Source organism: Stegostoma tigrinum, chromosome 12 (genome assembly GCF_030684315.1).
Source record: "Stegostoma tigrinum isolate sSteTig4 chromosome 12, sSteTig4.hap1, whole genome shotgun sequence".
In the NCBI taxonomy this organism is placed as follows: Eukaryota; Metazoa; Chordata; class Chondrichthyes; order Orectolobiformes; family Stegostomatidae; genus Stegostoma; species Stegostoma tigrinum.
Window position 1 is genome coordinate 15,769,750 of NC_081365.1, and position 18,311 is coordinate 15,788,060.

The 18,311-nt window shown below is 44.7% G+C and overlaps 1 protein-coding gene across 1 annotated transcript in view; it reads left to right on the forward strand.

Moving 5' to 3' along the window:
- Positions 1 to 12,424, forward strand: part of LOC125456879 (interferon-induced GTP-binding protein Mx3-like) — a 48,135-nt gene extending 35,711 nt beyond the window's left edge. The window contains exons 11-14 of the mRNA XM_048540378.2: positions 3,283 to 3,441; positions 5,410 to 5,486; positions 6,896 to 7,120; positions 10,832 to 12,424. Coding sequence (XP_048396335.1) covers positions 3,283 to 3,441; positions 5,410 to 5,486; positions 6,896 to 7,120; positions 10,832 to 11,056 — 686 coding nt within the window. The 3' untranslated portion in view covers positions 11,057 to 12,424. The remainder of the gene's footprint in view (positions 1 to 3,282; positions 3,442 to 5,409; positions 5,487 to 6,895; positions 7,121 to 10,831) is intronic.
- The last annotated feature ends 5,887 nt before the right edge of the window (positions 12,425 to 18,311 follow it).

The window sequence follows — 18,311 nt, forward strand, 5'->3', positions numbered from 1 at the left end:
TCTCATGTGTCTGCTGCCCTTGTCCTTCTAGATGGAAGTGCTGTTGGGTTTGGAAGGTGCTGTCTGAGGATCTTTCTGCAGTGCATCTTGTAGATAGTACACACTGCTACTACTGAGTGTCAGTGGTGGAGGGAGTGAATGCTTGTGGATGTGGGGCCAGTCAAGCAGCTGCTTTATCCTGGATGGTGCCAAGTTTCTTGAGTGTTGTTGGGGCTGCAGATATCCAGGCAATTGAGGACTATTCCATCACACTCCTGACTTGTGCCTTATAGATGGTGGACAGCTTTTAGGTATCAGGAGGTGAGTTACTAACCACAGTATACCTAGCTTCTGACCTGCTCTTGTGGCCACTGTGTTTATGTGGTGAGCCCAGTCGAGTTTCTGGTCAATGTTAACTCCCAGGATGTTGATTGTGGGGCATTCAGAAATGGTAACATTATTGAATGCCAAGGGGCAGTGGTTAGATTGTCTCTGATTGATAGTCATAGCTTTGTATTTGTGTGGCACCAATGTCAATTGCCACTTATCACTTGTCACTTGTCAGCCCGAGCTGGATATTGTCCAGATCTTGTTGCATTTTAACATGGACTGCTTCAGTATTTGGGGAGTCATGAACGGGTGCTGAACACTGTGCAACCATCGGTGAACATCCCCACTTCTGACCTTATGATGGAGGGAAGGTCATTGATGAAGCAGCTGAAGATGGTTGGGAAGAGGACACTACCCTGAGGAACTCCGACAGAGATGTCCTGGAGCTGAGATGATTGATCTCCAACAACCACAACCATCTTCCCGTGTGTCAGGTATGATTCTAACCACTGGAGAACTATTCTCCTGCCCCAACCAGGTGATTCCAGTTTTGCTCGGGCTCTTTGATGCCACACTCGGTCAAATGCAACCTTGATGGCAAGTGCAGTCACTCTCGCCTTACCTCTGGAATTCAGCCGTTTTGTCCATGTTTGAGCCAAGGCTGTAATGAGGTCAGAGCTGAGTGGCCCTGGCAGAATCCAAACTGGGCATCACTGAGCAGGTTATTGCTGAGCAGGTGCTGCTTGATATCACTGTCACTGACACCTTCCATCACTTCACTGATCGAATGTAGACTGATGGGGCAGTAGTTGGCTGGTTTGGATTTGTCCTGCTTTTTATGTATAGGACATACTTGGGCAATTTTCCACATTGTTTGGTCAATACCAGTGTTGTAACTGTACTGGAACAGCTTGGCTAGGGGAACAGCATTTTCTTGAGCACAAGTCTTCGGTACTGTCGCTGGAATGTTGTCAGGGCCTGTAGCCTTTGCAGTATCCAGTGTCTCCAACCATTTCTTGATATGAAGTGGAATGAATCAAATTTGCTGAAGTCTGGCATCTGTAATGCTGGGGACCACTGGAGGAGGCTGAGACGGATCATCCACTCAGCATTTCTGGCTGAAGATTGCTGTGAAAGCTTCAGCCTTATCTTTTGCACTGATGTGTCGGGCTCTTCCATGATTGAGGATGGGGATATTTGTGGAGTTTCTCCTCCAGTGAGTTGCTTAATTGACCACCACCATTTTACAACCGGGGATGTGGCAGGACTGCAGAGCTTAGATCTTATCCATTGGTTGTGGGATCACTTAGCTCTGTCTTTCATTTGCTGCTTGGTGTGCAAGTCGTCCTGTTTGGTGGCTTCACCAGATTGATACCTCATCTTCAGGTATGCCAGGGGCAGTTTCTGGCATGTCATCCTACTCTCTCCATTGAACCTGGGTTGATCCCCTGGCTTAATGGTAATGGTTCAGTGGGGGATACGTGGGGCCATAAGGTTATAGATTGTGCTGGAGTACAATTCCATTGCTGTTGATGGCCCACAGTACCTCATGGATGCCCAGTCTTGAGTTGGTAGATCTGAGTGAAGGCTGTCCTAGTTAGCACAGTGATAGTGCCACATAACACAATGGAGGTTATTCTTAATGTGAAGGCGGGACTTCAACTCCACAAGGACTGTGTGATGGTCACTCTTACCAATACTGTCATGGACAGATGCAACTGCATTTGGCAGATTAATAAGGATGAGATCAAATATGCTTTTCCCTCTGGTTCCCTCACCACCTGCTGCAGACCCGTTCGAGCAGCTATGTCCTTTAGGACCCAACCAGCTCGATCAGTAGTACTGCTGCTGAGCCACTTCTAATGGTCAATGTTTAAATTCCCCCACCCAGAGCACATTTTTGTGCCCTTGCCATTCTCAGTGCTTCCTCTTAAGTGATGCTCAACATGGAAGAGTACTGATTCGTCAGCTGATGGAGGACAGTATGTGGTAATCAGCAGGAGCTTTCCTTGCTCATTTTTAACCTGAAGCCACATGACTTAATGAGGTTCGCAGTCAATGTTGAGGACGCCCAGAACAACTCTCTCCTGTCTGTATACCACTGTGCCACCCCCTCTGCTGGGTCTGTCTTGCTGGTGGTTCAGGACATACCCAGGGATGGTGATGGTGGTGTCTGGGACATTGTTTGTAAGGTGTGATTCCATGAGTATGGCTATGTCAGGCTGTTGCTTGACTAGTTTGTGAGACGACTCTCCAAATTTTGCCCTTCGATGTTAGTGAGGAGGACTTTGCAGGGTTGACAGGGCTGTTTCTGCCGTTGTCTATTCCGATGGGTTTTTCAGACAATTAATTCATGGTCATCATTAGATTCTTCATTCCAGACTTTTATTGAATTCAAATTCCACCATCTGCCACAGCAGGATTTGACCCTAGTCCCCAGGGTCTTTGGATTAACAGTCCAGTGATAATATCACTAGGCCATTGTCTTCTCCCTCCATCATGGATAGGATTCAGACATCTTAATCATTGTCTCTTGAGCTCCCTGTTCCCAGTTTCAGTTTGCTCAGCACTTTTAAAATCTTCCTGAATCCATCTCTTTGAGCGAAGTTTCCATTATCATTCCAAACTATGTCTGTACACTCAACATCAAATCCTCATTCTTTTGAGATATTTCAGAATTTAAGTTTTATCTGAAAAGGATTATATATGATTCAATATGTTCTTGTGGGAGTAGAAACAACCAAACTGCTGCTGAATCTGACGTATTATGGTCACATTTCTTCTCATTCCCTGCCATAGAACATCCGCTTTCGGGGCAAAGATCAGGTTGGATGAAGTGGCAGCTGGATCGCTGTTCCTGTTAAATAAGAGAGTTCAGCTGCACTGGAGAAGAATAGTTTGAGAAACACAAAAAACAAATCACAGCGTCTAACAAACAGGCCGAAAGATAACATTGTTTTATTTTTGTTGTAGTCAAAGAAATAATGAGCGATCAAGTGTCAGAGTACACTGAGAAGTCCCGTGGGAGAGAATTGCCCGGATTTACCAATTACAGAATCTTTGAGTCGCTAGCCAAGAATCAGATCATGAAGTTGGAGCCTCCCTCTCTCACCATGCTGAAGGTGATATCAGGTAAAGTGTATGGCCCAGATAGCACTTGACAAGAAAGATTCTGTGTGTTATAGAGAAGGATTTGCATTGATATTGTGCAGCTCACAACTTAGGGATACCCCAAAGAATTTCACAATCAGAGGTACCTTGTTGAAGTGTAGTTAATTCTTTGAAGTAGGACACACAGTATTCAACTGCACACAGCAAAATCCTGCAAATAGAAACAATATCATGACCATATAATGTTCCTTATAATGTTAAGAGATAAATATTGACTAGGGCTCCAGGGATAACTCCTCAATCCTTCGGTAAAGAATTCCATAGCATCTTTATAAAGCAAAGAACTACGGACACTGAAAACCTGAGACACAAATGGAAATGTCTGGAGAAACTCAGCAGGTCTGGCAGCATCAGTGGAGAGAAAAACAGAGTCAATGCTTTGAGTTCAGTGATGCCCCAAGCTGTGATTCAATTTGCCAATCTCAGCTGGTCAGATCCAGTGTAAAGTTTGGGTTAGTTGACCAAGAGTGTTGTTTTTTTACATTGTGTCCCTGAACATATTCACATATGTCTTCCAATGTCCTCTTCAAAAAATACACAAGCTTGTTACATTTTTTAAAATCTGCAAAATAGAGGATAGTTCAGAAAGATCAGATCATGAACAGCAAAAAGAAAATTCAACCCTTTTCTCAGCAATATACTTGACAGACACTCCATCCCAGTGAAGTATCTGAGACAACAAGGTATAGAGTTGGATGAACACAGCAGGCCAAGCAGCATCAAAGGAGCAGGAAAGCTTCATTTTCTGAAGAAGAGACTAGACTTGAAACATCAGCTTTCCTGCTTCTCTAATGCTGCTTGGCCTGCTGAGTTCATCCAGCTCTACACCTTGTTGTCTCAGATTCTCCAGCATCGGCAGTTCCTACTATCCCAGTGAAGTATCTCTCCTTTTTTTTAACACTTCAATTTTATGCATAACTGATGAGATTGCAAGCTTTTCCTTTCAGTGAATCCCTGTACATTCATAAGATGTGATTCTCTTTTTACTGTCTGTCCCCAAGCTACACAGACACTGGTTGTTTCATTGGCTGTTTTCACTGAGCTTTAAGAAAATCCCTGTCCACTTGAAGTGCTAAAACAGTTGTCACGGTTCTTTCCAACTCTGAAAACCTGGACTTCCGCAAACTACAAACTGCTCTGCTGCTAGGATGAAATTATTCCTCCCAACTGAAGCCTGATTTTGGCCCCTGGCCTGACTTTTTCTGTATGTCATAAATGTTTAACTTTACAATCATTTCATCAGTTAACCACGCCTCCCCCCGCCACCCTCACCCTCACCCGGGTAAGTTTATGTGGCCATTTCGCTGAACTCACATGCTTTAATGGAAATTATGTTCGAAACTGACTTCCTGACCTTTTGAGACCAGCAATTCACCATCATAGATAAATTCAAAAATACATCAAAATCAGAATTCTTAAATTATGACAGCATATTTATTGCAAAGTTGTATTGCATTAGAAGGTCAGACAAACCCTCTAGCATCTTACTTAATTGGATTTTGGGACACTGTGCACTTGGAGACTCAACCCTTGGTAGGCTATTTAGCCCATCGAATTCACTCCCCCTATCATTTGATCATGGCCAAGCAGCTGTATCTGATTTTGGACTTGTTCATGCTTTTCTACACCTATCTCTCCCCCTTAATCACTTGTAACTGGTCCATTCATCCATAATCTGAAGCTAAACTAGTCGCACCTGACTGTACTTGGCCCATTTCCCCCCAAACAATTCTTATTCATGTACTTACATAAATGTCTTTTAAATGTTATAATTGTACCTGGATCCACCGCTCCCTATAGAAGTTCATTCTACACGCGAACCACTTCCTGATAGGACTGCATCATAACAGAACTTATAAGAATGAAAGCTGTTCAAAACATAGCTAAAGAATTGTCTTCTTCCTGTAATAGAACTCTTTTTCCTTACAGACCAGGTCCAGTCAGTATTTAACAGTTTGGCCACTCAGCATTTTGTAGGGTTGCCAAACCTAATGAGAAATATCAAGGTATGTAGACATCTAATTTCTTGGTTTGTGTTAATGGGGTAGGACGGGGTGAGGGAGGCAGGGAAATGGGAGCGGGTGTGTGGTTGTGAATAATGACCAGGCTGGGTTTTCAGTTGGGTTAGGAGCTGGCCTGGAGGTTGTCTTTGAGTTTCAATCCATCACGACAAATTTTAAACAGTTGGATTGCAAACTAAAGTTCAGGGTGGGGCTTACCATCCATCCAATTAATGGCATGGGGAAGTCTGATCAGAGCTTCCCTGTTGGGTGTTGATCTAAGTTAAGGTGCTCTACAATTATCATCCATGTCCCTGGGTTAGGAAGAAGCAAAAACTAACCAGGGAGTCTGCACGGCACCTTAGCTGGAAAATATATGTTGGAATCAGGTGAGTCTTCAGTTGGCCAAGACAGAGGAGGCAGAGAGTAGCAATGTCAAGATGTTTCTCTGACTGAAGTGTAGCATGGACTAGATGGATCTGATGGCTCTAGTCAAGATGGGTCTCCAAGCATTGCTGGCAGAATCCACTGCTCCCGGGTACTCTGATGGCAGTGGAGTGCTGGCAGCTCTCAATAACTTGATCCCTTGCGATCTCTGACGCTAGCCACTTAAGACCTTAAGGACATTCACGTTGAGGTTCCACCATAGAAACTAACTCTGGGCTGTTAACCAGTGAGAGTGATTCCCATCAGTTGTGGGAGGTCCATCATTAACATTAAATTCAGGCTGGGATATGGGATTAAATAGACTAGTTCCCTCTCTCAAATACTTCCATAGGCACAATGGGCCAAATGGCCGCCTGGAGATTCTGTGACAGGATTGACTTTAGTTTGACGATTTCCCAGTGTGGGATGTCTTGACTTATTGATGATGGTTATTTCCCATCAGTTACTCATTGGAAAAATCCAAAACATTAACCCAAGCCTGATACTGTTAACCAGACACTTGCTTTAATAAAGGTGTCAGTCCCTTTTAAATGGCACTAGTGATTGCTGCTTCCATCATGAATTTAAAACTGACTGTACAAGTGAGCTTGCAGGTCCGACCCAACATGAGGGCCCTGATGTAGATACAGGACTCTTGTTAACATATTTTAATGATGCTATGTTTATTTCAGGTGACCATTGGGAATGGTTAATGGGCTGTCAAACCAGTCCGGTGGGCTCCTGCTCATTGGGACATGGTATTGCAAATCTAGGCTTCATGGGACCTATTTCAAACCCAAGAAAAGGCTCCACACCCCCATGCCCCTCTGCCTGTGCAACACCTGGCTTTTGATAGGTTAAGCTGTCACCAAATGGAAATACAAATTACATTTAGAAAGGTGGATAGATAGCAGTGTCCAGGAAAAGAACATTGCACACCATCTGACCAGTTCCATACTGAGCAACATGTTGGCTCATCTCTCCTACAGAGTAAGATTGATGAAATTCGTGAGATCCAGGAGCTGGAAGCTGAGCGGATGCTGAAGACTCTGTTCCAGATGGAGAAAATGGTCTACAGTCAGGACATCATTTACTCCAACAAGCTGAATCAAATCCAGACCGAATATGAGTTACCAGAGGAGCAGAACCAGCAGATCATTTCGATCAGTACTGATATCACTGCAATGTCCATTCATTTAGAAACCTATTATGTGGTGAGCTGTGCAATTCCATCTTCATTGATGCAAACTGACAGAATCATTCTAATCAGTGTCAACGGTTGATTGTCGCTTTCACTTCATATTATATGTCTGAAAGGCAGTTAAATGGACATTAGGCATAAGACACCACCTCTGCACAGAGGAGAAGTTGTGGTGGATAATGGGACTCCGGGAGGGAGAGCAGTTTAAATTCGGTAAGAAATATTCCTGTCAGATAGGCAAAGAGCTTAGATGTCCAAAGCACATAGCAACTCTTTTCATTCCTAGGAATGAAATTTTACAAGTATTAATTCCTCAACCTTGTCATAAGTAGGAGCTACCCTATTTTAAAAATAGATCCTAGTTCTAAATTTCAACTACAAGGCATCATAGGATTTGACAGGATCCATTCTCTCAACATCCACACGTCAAATGCTCTCAGAATCTTGTGTGTTTCAAGAAGGTCACTTCTCATTTTTTTGAAACTCCAATGAGTATCAGCACAACCATCCTTCATCACAAGCTGTTTATCCCAGGAATTAGCCTGGTGAGCTGCCTTCTCCTAACCAGTGCAAGTAGGTCCTGTCTCAAGAGATCAAAAGTATCCAAGCGCTCTAAGCCATTTTCATCGATTGCCCTGTGCAGTTGTAGCACACACCGCTTTAATACTCCATTCTATTTGCATTAAAGGCTGTAACTCCATTGCCTTTCTCATTACTTGATGTGTCTACATGCTAACTTTGTGATTCATGTAGAAGGATACATAGACCTCTCTGCTCTTCTGCATTCTGCAGTCTCTTTTTTTTTCAAATTAAGTAAGATTCTCTGTTCTGTTGCTCCTGCCAATGTGGACAACCTCATTTTCCCACATTTTACTTCATCTGATAAGTTTTTGCCCAATCACTAAACCTATCCATATCCCTTTATGTTTAGTTTGTATCCTCCTCACAGCTTGTTTCTGACCAACAGAAATGTTGGATGTAACACAATTTGTCCCTTTACCCATGAAGTTATAAATTACTGAGATCCCAACACAGATCCCTGTAGCACCCCTCTAATTATAGTTTGCCAACTTGAATATTACTCATTTATCCTCACCTTTCTTTTCCATTAGTCAGCATTCCGCTATGTGTGTTCTTAACATCTGTAGTAACTTTTTGCAGCATCCTTTCGTATGCCTCTTGGAAATCCAATACAATTCATCTACCAGCTCCCCCTTATCCATCCTGGATGTTTCATATTAAAAGAATACTCATAATTTATTCGTCCACATTTACATTATGCTTCAAGTTGTACATCGTAACAAATAATATTGATATTGATAAAACATTACTTTGTAGAAAATTAATACACTATCCTGCATTATCACACAATGTGAAACCCCAAGATATATTTACAGTTTATATTCTTGGAACATTTTCAATATATATGAAGCCTTGTAGCTGAAATTCCAAATTTCTCCCACTGTCTAATTGGTTTCTTCTTCTGATACACCGAGGCAAACTGTCTAGAAAGTCTCTTCAGTCAGTTTCCAGAGTACAATATATTTGACTTTAGCAGCAAAGCACCTTTGTGCACTTGCTTGGTCTTTAAACCTCAATGAGTTTCATTTCTGCAAACAAGAAATCTATTAACATCAGCAGTCTGCCTGATAATTAACAGTCAATCAGATCTCTCCGAGCAAAAGCCTAACCGTCCCCACCCACCATCACCATCCTCCACTTAACTGAGCTTGTCCTTACCCCCAACAACTTCTCTTTTAACACCTCTCATTTTCTTGAGGTCAGAGGGGTGGCCACGGGTACTTGTGTGAGCCCCAGTTACGTCTGTTTCTTCATGGGATCCATGGAACATTCCTTGTTCCAGTCCTATTCCAGCCCCCATTCACATCTCTTTCTTTGAAATATTTGTTGATATCATTGGTGCTGCTTCCCTCTCTCATCTGGAATTAGAAAAGTTCATGGATTTTGCTTCCGATTTTCACTCCACCCTCACTTTTACCTGGTCTATCTCGGACTCCTCCCTCCCCTTCCACGACATCTCTTTTTGTTTTATTTCTGGGGATAGACTGGCTACTAATATCCACGAAAAACCAATGACTCCAACTGCTACCAGGATTATACGTCCTCATACTCTGTTTCCTGAAAAGACTCCATTCCGCTCTCCCTGTCCATCTGTCTCCATTGCAAATGTTCTGATGAGGCCAACTTTGACGATGGAGACTCTGAAATGTCCATCTTCAGAGGATTCCCCAGCACCATTGTTGACAAGGTTCTCAATTGGGTCCGATACATCTCCCAAACTTTCCTCTCACCCCTCCATCTCGCAACAGTGAGAGGATTCCCCTTGTACTTAACTGCCATCCCACCAGCATCCACATCCAGAAGATCATCATCAGACAGCATTTCTGCCACATCCAGAGAGAGGCCACCACCAGACACACATTGCTGATCGCAGGGACCATTCCCTCTGGGACACCCTGGTCTAGACTTCTTTCACTCCCAACAACCCCCACAGCCCCATGGCACTTGCCCCTGCAACCACTGAAGGTGCAGCACCTGCCCATTTACATCCTCTCTCCAGTATCCAAGGGCCCAAGCATACGTCTAGATGATGCAACACTTTACCTGCACTTCCCAGAATCTAGCCTTCTGCAATCACTGCTGACAGTGTGGTCTCCTCTACATTGGGGTAATGTAGACTGAGTGACCGTTTCTCAGAACATCGATGTTCTGCTTGCAAAAAAAAAACCTTGAGCTTCCAGTTGCCTGACACTAACATAACACCCGATTCCCAGGCCAATATCTCTGTCTCGGGCCTGCTGTAATGTTCCAGTGAAGCCCAGCGCAAACTGGAAGAACATCTCATTTTCAACTTGGGGACCCTGCAGCCTTCTGAATTCAACATCAAGTTCAATAATTTTATGACCTGAACTCTCCCATGCCCAAACCTCTACCACAAACACCAGGCCTTGTTATAACACAGTCTGCCATTACATACAACCCATTGTTAGCTAGTGACAGTCTCCATAAACAGCTATTCACCTTCCCAGCCAGATTGTTATCAACTTCTTTGTCCAACTGCTGTTCTCTTTCTTTGGACTCTATCCTGACCTATTGTCTACTCCTTACCCTCCCCCCCACCATAGCTTCTGCATATAAACTGACATTTTCCTAGCTACCATCGTTTCTGAGGAAGCGTCGCTGGACCTGCAACAATAACTCTGATTCCACTGCACAGATGCTGCCAGACCTGCTGCATTTTCCAACAACTGCTGTTTCTGTCTCTGAGCACATTCTTGTATACCTCAAATTAAACCAGGCAGTTTAAAAGATAACCACTTGGAAAGTCTCCCATTCACAACAATTTTATCCTCGTGGGCAAAAGCATAAAATCCAAAAGGCAGTTTGCTTGAAACTAGCGCCAAAAGTCGTGAGAAGATTGAATTTGTGAAGGGAATGATTGGAGCAAATGTGCAGCGATACAGAAGGAAAGTTAGACAAGTATATTGGGAAGAAGGCAATAGTGTGCTACAATGATCTCTATGCACGATAAAGGATGGGAGGTGAGCCAAGTGGAGAATAAATACTGGCCCAGGCCGCTTGGGTCAATTAGCTGTTTCCTCTGTGCAGTAAATGCTGTACAATGCTGTGTAAGCTTCCAGCACAAGGTGTACAGGCCTCTGAGGAGAAGCATGTTGATGGTGAATCTACTTGTGTGTTTCAGATTGCTTCAAACCGACTGGCAGACATGGTCCCAATGGTCATTCGATTCTACCTCTTGCAGGAGTACGCGAGCAAGCTACAACGCAACTTACTGCAGTTGCTGCAGGGTCAGGAGCAGATGGAGCAGCTGCTGATGGAAGAAGAAGACATCTTTGAGAAGCGTAGGTTTCTGAACAGTCGCTTGAAAAGGTTGAGAAAAGCCCGTCAGATCTTGAGCATGTGTTAAAGCAAACATCTGTCAATTGATTTAATATGTTGTCAATAAGCTACAAAGTGTTTGAGACCTCCATATAGAAGTCTTTAGAGAAAATATGCCCATGAGGAAACAACATTCCAGTTTTTTGCCATTGTATTCACCTATCTCTGAAATAAGTAAGAATTGAGGGATAAGGCTATTCAACCTTTGTGTCTATTCTGCCCATTGTTATCATAGCAGATCTACGTCTTAACTCTATCTCCCCAACTCCATCTATATCCCTAGCTTTCCTTGCAAGATAAACATCTATTGATATTGGGTTTGGAATTATCATAGCATCATGAAATCTTTACAGTGCAGAAGGAAGCTATTTGGCCCAGACAGTTTTTAGCTTGGACAGAAACTAAAAGTGTGAGAGAAACTCAACAGGTCTGGCAGCATCTGTGGTGTGAAAACTAGAATTAACATTTCAAGTCCAGTGACTCTTTATCCTTAATGACATACATCAATAATTAGTAGCGGGGCTGGAAAGTAAGTTCTCAATACTCTCTGATCTTTGAATGAAGAAGTGTATTTCTCCATGGCAATAATGTAATTACACTTACCTTTTCTGGACATGTCCAGCAAAAGAAATTCTTTCTTTCCATCTTATCAATTTTATTTGATCATCTTAAACATCTCCATTAGATCACAGATAATTATTTACAGTATAAGTGGGAGATTGGCACGAAACTCAACTCCAAACTTCCCATAGATGTTAGCGACACTGACAACTAAAATTATCTCCTTGGTCTGAGATATTAATCCTGATAAGTCTGATCAATTCTTTTCCTTCCTAAAACACTTTCCCCATTCCAACAAATTGATTGTTTTCAAAAAAAATCTTGTGGCTATTTTAGCTTACAACATTTATCTCTGTATCACCAGTGCACGACGGTTGATAGGGAATTGCCTGCCTGTTTTACATCCAGTTCTGATAAGGTTCTTGGCAAAAGGTATGCAGCAAAATGGCAGTAAGACCATTTTATTTTCCTGGATTTTTATTTTGTTCTTGACTTCAATTTTCCAGTAAATTGCTAGGTTAGAATAGATGGTGTAACATTAGTGTTTTATGTTACTTGGGTTTTATGCCATGGAGCACAGTTTCTCATTCACTGTGTGAGTTGAGCAGTTTCTTGTATTGTGTGGTAGAATAATGATCTTTCTCAAAGAGTAATGGTTTATTGAGAGATCCAGCTTGGCATCTTGGGTGAGACTTTGTTTTCAGCACCAAGCCAGACTGGGCAGGGACACTAATGGGGCTTTACACTGGTGACGATGAAGACTTTCTGCAACTGACTCATATTTAATGCCCTAATGAGCCTCTGACTGTTCAATAAAGAGACAATTTCAACAGTGCCTATCTTTTGTTTTTCAATTTCTAATTCCTCAAAGCAGCAGGACTTTTCACTCCTTTGTTACATGCCTGGCCTGAAACTGGAGATAAATCTTTGTTCACCAACAGCATTCACTGTGGACCATCACTGCATCTTTCAATCTGAGAAAATAAAGTTTGCATTTCTAACACTTTATTTCCTCATGATACTTCAAATTATTTTACAGCCCATGCAGTACTTTTTATAAGATATAGGAGCAGAAGTAGGCCATTTGGCCCATTCTGCCATTCAATGGCATAGTGCCTAATCTGATAATCCTCAACTCCATGTTCCTGGCTTTTTCTGGTAGTCACTTTCAATGAGCAAGTCTATTAAACAATCGATTATACTTGTGTATCTCATTCTTAATGTGTTGCTTATCTGTGCATGTATTCTCTGATGGGATGTCCTGTCAGGAATGGCAATTTTTTTGTTTCATAGAACATAGAACATAGAACATAGAACAGTGCAGCACAGAACAGGCCCTTCAGCCCACAATGTTGTACCGACCATTCATCCTCATGTATGCACCCTCAAATTTCTGTGACCATATACATGTCCAGCACTCTCTTAAATGACCCCAATGACCTTGCTTCCACAACTGCTGCTGGCAACGCATTCCATGCTCTCACAACTCTCTGCGTAAAGAACCTGCCTCTGACATCCCCTCTATACTTTCCACCAACCAGCTTAAAACTATGACCCCTCGTGCTAGCCATTTCTGCCCTGGGAAATAGTCTCTGGCTATCAACTCTATCTATGCCTCTCATTATCTTGTATACCTCAATTAGGTCCCCTCTCCTCCTCCTTTTCTCCAATGAAAAGAGACCGAGCTCAGTCAACCTCTCTTCATAAGATAAGCCCTCCAGTCCAGGCAGCATCCTGGTAAACCTCCTCTGAACCCTCTCCAAAGCATCCACATCTTTCCTATAATAGGGCGCCCAGAACTGGACGCAGTATTCCAAGTGCGGTCTAACCAAAGTTTTATAGAGCTGCAACAAGATCTCACGACTCTTAAACTCAATCCCCCTGTTAATGAAAGCCAAAACACCATATGCTTTCTTAACAACCCTGTCCACTTGGGTGGCCATTTTAAGGGATCTATGTATTTGCACACCAAGATCCCTCTGTTCCTCCACGCATTATCTTTGTCATGAGCCTGCAGTCTGTCTTAACATACGTATTGGCAGCTGACTTTGAGCATGTTTAACTACAATTGCTCCAATAAAGATGCAGTACATGAGCCACTACTTCATGTTCATTGCTAGAAAAGGCTATTAGAGCTGGATTATCTGATAATCTTGAAACACCCAGGACTATTAGGATATCACACTCTGCCTACTGGAAAATGACAGCTAACTTGATTGGCACTTTTTTGCGGGGGGGGGGCTTCAAAGTTGCTGTATATGTTCAGGCCTACAAAAAACTTTTGATAGACTTCTGCACAAATGGCCTCAAAAGATGGTTGGGTCTTAGAAATCAGCAGGTATCAGACAAAGAATTGGTTGCATTTGTTTCATTCCCATCTTCAAATTGAGGATATCCTCATAGTGCTTTGCAAACAATTGCCATGCTCAATGGGAGAGATATTTAATAGACACAGCAACTCCAAATTGGATATGTCAGGCTATGTGTGCCATCACCATTGTTTCCAGCCACTATCTGTACCTTCATTGTCTGGCTTATCCTCCACTCTACCATCAAGCTAAGAGACTAATACTGATCTATTGAACAGTGAATGCTAGGGGCAGCACTGGACATAATCAAAAATGAGGTATCTGTAGTGATTGTAATGACACCAGTTAGGTGGGTCCCTGACTGGGGCTGTGAATATGGTCCACAAAGGGAGCCCTGGCTGACACATCAATCTAAATGTCATTGTAGCCTTATTTTCCTGCTTCATGTTTCCACAGACAATTAAGATTCTTTGCGTGCTGCTCCTTAAACTCTGAGATTTAATGTGTCATGAGATTGTTGCAAAAGTGAATCCTATATAAGGATATAAAATCAGCACAATTAAGCATAAAAGAAGCACTGTCCTTGCCTTGCTCAAGCCTTGGACGAGCCACATTTAGAATACTGTGTTCTAGCTGACTGCAACATAATGGTAAGATTAACAATTGCTCAACCATAAGCATTGATTATTGAATTAAGTTTATTTCAATCACCCCAAAAGAGGGAAACAGGCACTATAGTTCTATTCATCAGAGAGGGGGATGGGGAGAGGGTTCTGAAATAAATAGGGAGAGAGGGGGAGGCGGACCGAAGATGGATAGAGGAGAAGATAGGTGGAGAGGAGAATATAGGTGGAGAGGTGGGGAGGACGGACAGGTCAAGGAGGCGGGATGAGGTTGGTAGGTGGGAAATGGAGGTGTGGCTTGAGGTGGGAGGAGGGGATAGGTGAGAGGAAGAACAGGTTAGGGAGGCGGGGACGAGCTGGGTTGGTTTTGTGATGCAGTGGGGGAAGGGGAAAAGCTGGGCTGGTTTTGGGATGCAGTGGGGGAGGTGGAGATTTTGAAGCTTGTGAAGTCCACATTGACACCATTGGGCTGCAGGGTTCCGAAGTGGAATATGAGTTGCTGACGTTGGGGGCCAATGATAGCATCCCAACTGAAACTGGTGTATTCGGCACATTTCAACGACTGAACCTCAGAACATCCAATTACTTAGGGAGCACCAAAATGTACTAGTCAGTTGACTAATGGGGAAGATACATATATTCATGTCAACAGTAACAAGACCATTCCAGCAAGAGACTAACGATGAATATTTTGAATAATCCTGTGAATGAAATAAAAGTGATCATCTTCCACTGTTCTCTGTGCATTTTGTTTGGTGTCATCTCTCCTTTCAAAAGGAGCTTTGCAGTATTTACGCAGTTGTAATTGCAGGATTAACAAACATTGAGAAAGACGGTGGGGATGGTGCATGACAGTTGATAGTGAATTGCCTGCCTGTTTTACATCCAGTTCTGATGAGGTTCTTTCTGGTTACTTTCATATTCGGGTAGAAATTCAATTAGCAAAGATTGTCATCAGAGATAATGGGAACTGCAGATGCTGGAGAATCCAAGATAACGAAGTGTGAAGCTGGATGAACACAGCAGGCCAAGCCGCATCTCAAGAGCACAAAAGCTGACGTTTCGGGCCTAGACCCTTCATCAGAGAGGGGGATGGGGTGAGGGAACTGGAATAAATAGGGAGAGAGGGGGAGGCGGACCGAAGATGGAGAGAAAAGAAGATAGGTGGAGACAGTATAGGTGGGGAGGTAGGTAGGGGATAGGTCAGTCCAGGAAAGACGGACAGGTCAAGGAGGTGGGATGAGGTTAGTAGGTAGATGGGGGTGCGGCTTGGGGTGGGAGGAAGGAATGGGTGAGAGGAAGAACAGGTTAGGGAGGCAGAGACAGGTTGGACTGGTTTTGGGATGCAGTGGTGGAGGGGAAGAGCTGGGCTGGTTGTGTGGTGCAGTGGGGGGAGGGGACGAACTGGGCTGGTTTAGGGATGCGGTGGGGGAAGGGGAGATTTTGAAACTGGTGAAGTCCACATTGATACCATTAGGCTGCAGGGTTCCCAGGCGCATCCCGAAACCAGACCAGTTCGTCCCCTCCCCCCACTGCACCACACAACCAGCCCAGCTCTTCTCCTCCACCCACTGCATCCCAAAACCAGTCCAACCTGTCTCTGCCTCACTAACCTGTTCTTCCTCTCACCCATCCCTTCCTCCCACCCCAAGCCGCACCCCCATCTACCTACTAACCTCATCCCACCTCCTTGACCTGTCCGTCTTCCCTGGACTGACCTATCCCCCTCCCTACCTCCCCACCTATACTCTCCTCTCTACCTATCTTCTTTTCTCTCCATCTTCGGTCCGCCAACCCCCTCTCTCCTTATTTATTCCAGAACCCTCACCCCATCCCCCTCCCTGATGAAGGGTCTAGGCCCGAAACGTCAGCTTTTGTGCTCCTGAGATGCTGCTTGGCCTGCTGTGTTCATCCAGCCTCACATTTTATTATCTAAGATTTTCTAGCCTCTCATAATACCTTCTACCCTCTAATCCAGGCAGCATCCTGGTAAACCTCGTCTACACCCTCTCTGAAGCCTCCACATCCTTCCTGTGATGTGGCGATCAGAATTGAATGCTGTACTTCTAAGTGTGGCCTATTCACAGTTTTATAAAGCTGCAATATGACATCCTGACTCTTGTACTCAATGATAATGGGAACGGCAGATGCTGGAGAATTCCAAGATAATAAAATGTGAGGCTGGATGAACACAGCAGGCCAAGCAGCATCTCAGGAGCACAAAAGCTGACGTTTCGGGCCTAGACCCTTCATCAGAAAGGGGGATGGGGAGAGGGAACTGGAATAAATAGGGAGAGAGGGGGAGGCGGACCGAAGATGGAGAGTGAAGAAGATAGGTGGAGTGAGTGTAGGTGAGGAGGGAGGGAGGGGATAGGTCAGTCCAGGGAAGACGGACAGGTCAAGGAGGTGGGAAAAGGTTAGTAGGTAGCTGGGGGTGCGGCTTGGGGTGGGAAGAAGGGATGGGTGAGAGGAAGAACCGGTTAGGGAGGCAGAGACAGGTTGGACTGGTTTTGGGATGCATTGTGGGGGGGGAAGAGCTGGGCTGGTTTTGGGATGCAGTAGGGGAAGGGGAGATTTTGAAACTGGTGAAGTCCACATTGATACCATATGGCTGCAGGGTTCCCAGGCGGAATATGAGTTGCTGTTCCTGCAACCTTCGGGTGGCATCATTGTGGCAGTGCAGGAGGCCCATGATGGACATGTCATCTAGAGAATGGGGAGTGGAAATGGTTTGCGACTGGGAGGTGCAGTTGTTTGTTGCGAACTGAGCGGAGGTGTTCTGCAAAGCGGTCCCCAAGCCTCCGCTTGGTTTCCCCACTGTAGAGGAAGCCGCACCGGGTACAGTGGATGCAGTATACCACATTGGCAGATGTGCAGGTGAATCTCTGCTTAATGTGGAATGTCATCTTGGGGCCTGGGATGGGGGTGAGGGAGGAGGTGTGGGGACAAGTGTAGCATTTCCTGCGGTTGCAGGGGAAGGTGCCGGGTGTGGTGGGGTTGGAGGGCAGTGTGGAGCGAACAAGGGAGTCACGGAGAGAGTGGTCTTTCCGGAAAGCAGACAGGGGAGGGGATGGAAAAATGTCTTGGGTGGTGGGGTCGGATTGTAAATGGCGGAAGTGTCGGAGGATGATGCGTTGTATCCGGAGGTTGGTAGGGTGGTGCGTGAGAACGAGGGGGATCCTCTTGGGGCGGTTGTGGCGGGGGTGGGGTGTGAGGGATGTGTTGCGGGAAATACGGGAGACGCGGTCAAGGGCGTTCTCGATCACTGTGGGGGGAAAGTTGCGGTCCTTGAAGAACTTGGACATCTGGGATGTGTGGGAGTGGAATGTCTTATCGTGGGAGCAGATGCGGCGGAGGCGGAGGAATTGGGAATAGGGGATGAAATTTTTGCAGGAGGGTAGGTGGGAGGAGGTGTATTCTAGGTAGCTGTGGGAGTCGGTGGGCTTGAAATGGACATCAGTTACAAGCTGGTTGCCTGAGATGGAGACTGAGAGGTCCAGGAAGGTGAGGGATGTGCTGGAGATGGCCCAGGTGAAATGGAAATTTTTCCATCCCCACCCCTGTCTGCTTTCCGGAGAGACCACTCCCTCCGTGACTCCCTTGTTCGCTCCACACTGCCCTCCAACCCCACCACACCCGGCACCTTGCCCTGCAACCGCAGGAAATGCTACATTTGCCCCCACACCTCCTCCCTCATCCCCATCCCAGGCCCCAAGATGACATTCCACATTAAGCAGAGGTTCACCTGCACATCTGCCAATGTGGTATACTGCATCCACTGTACCCGGTG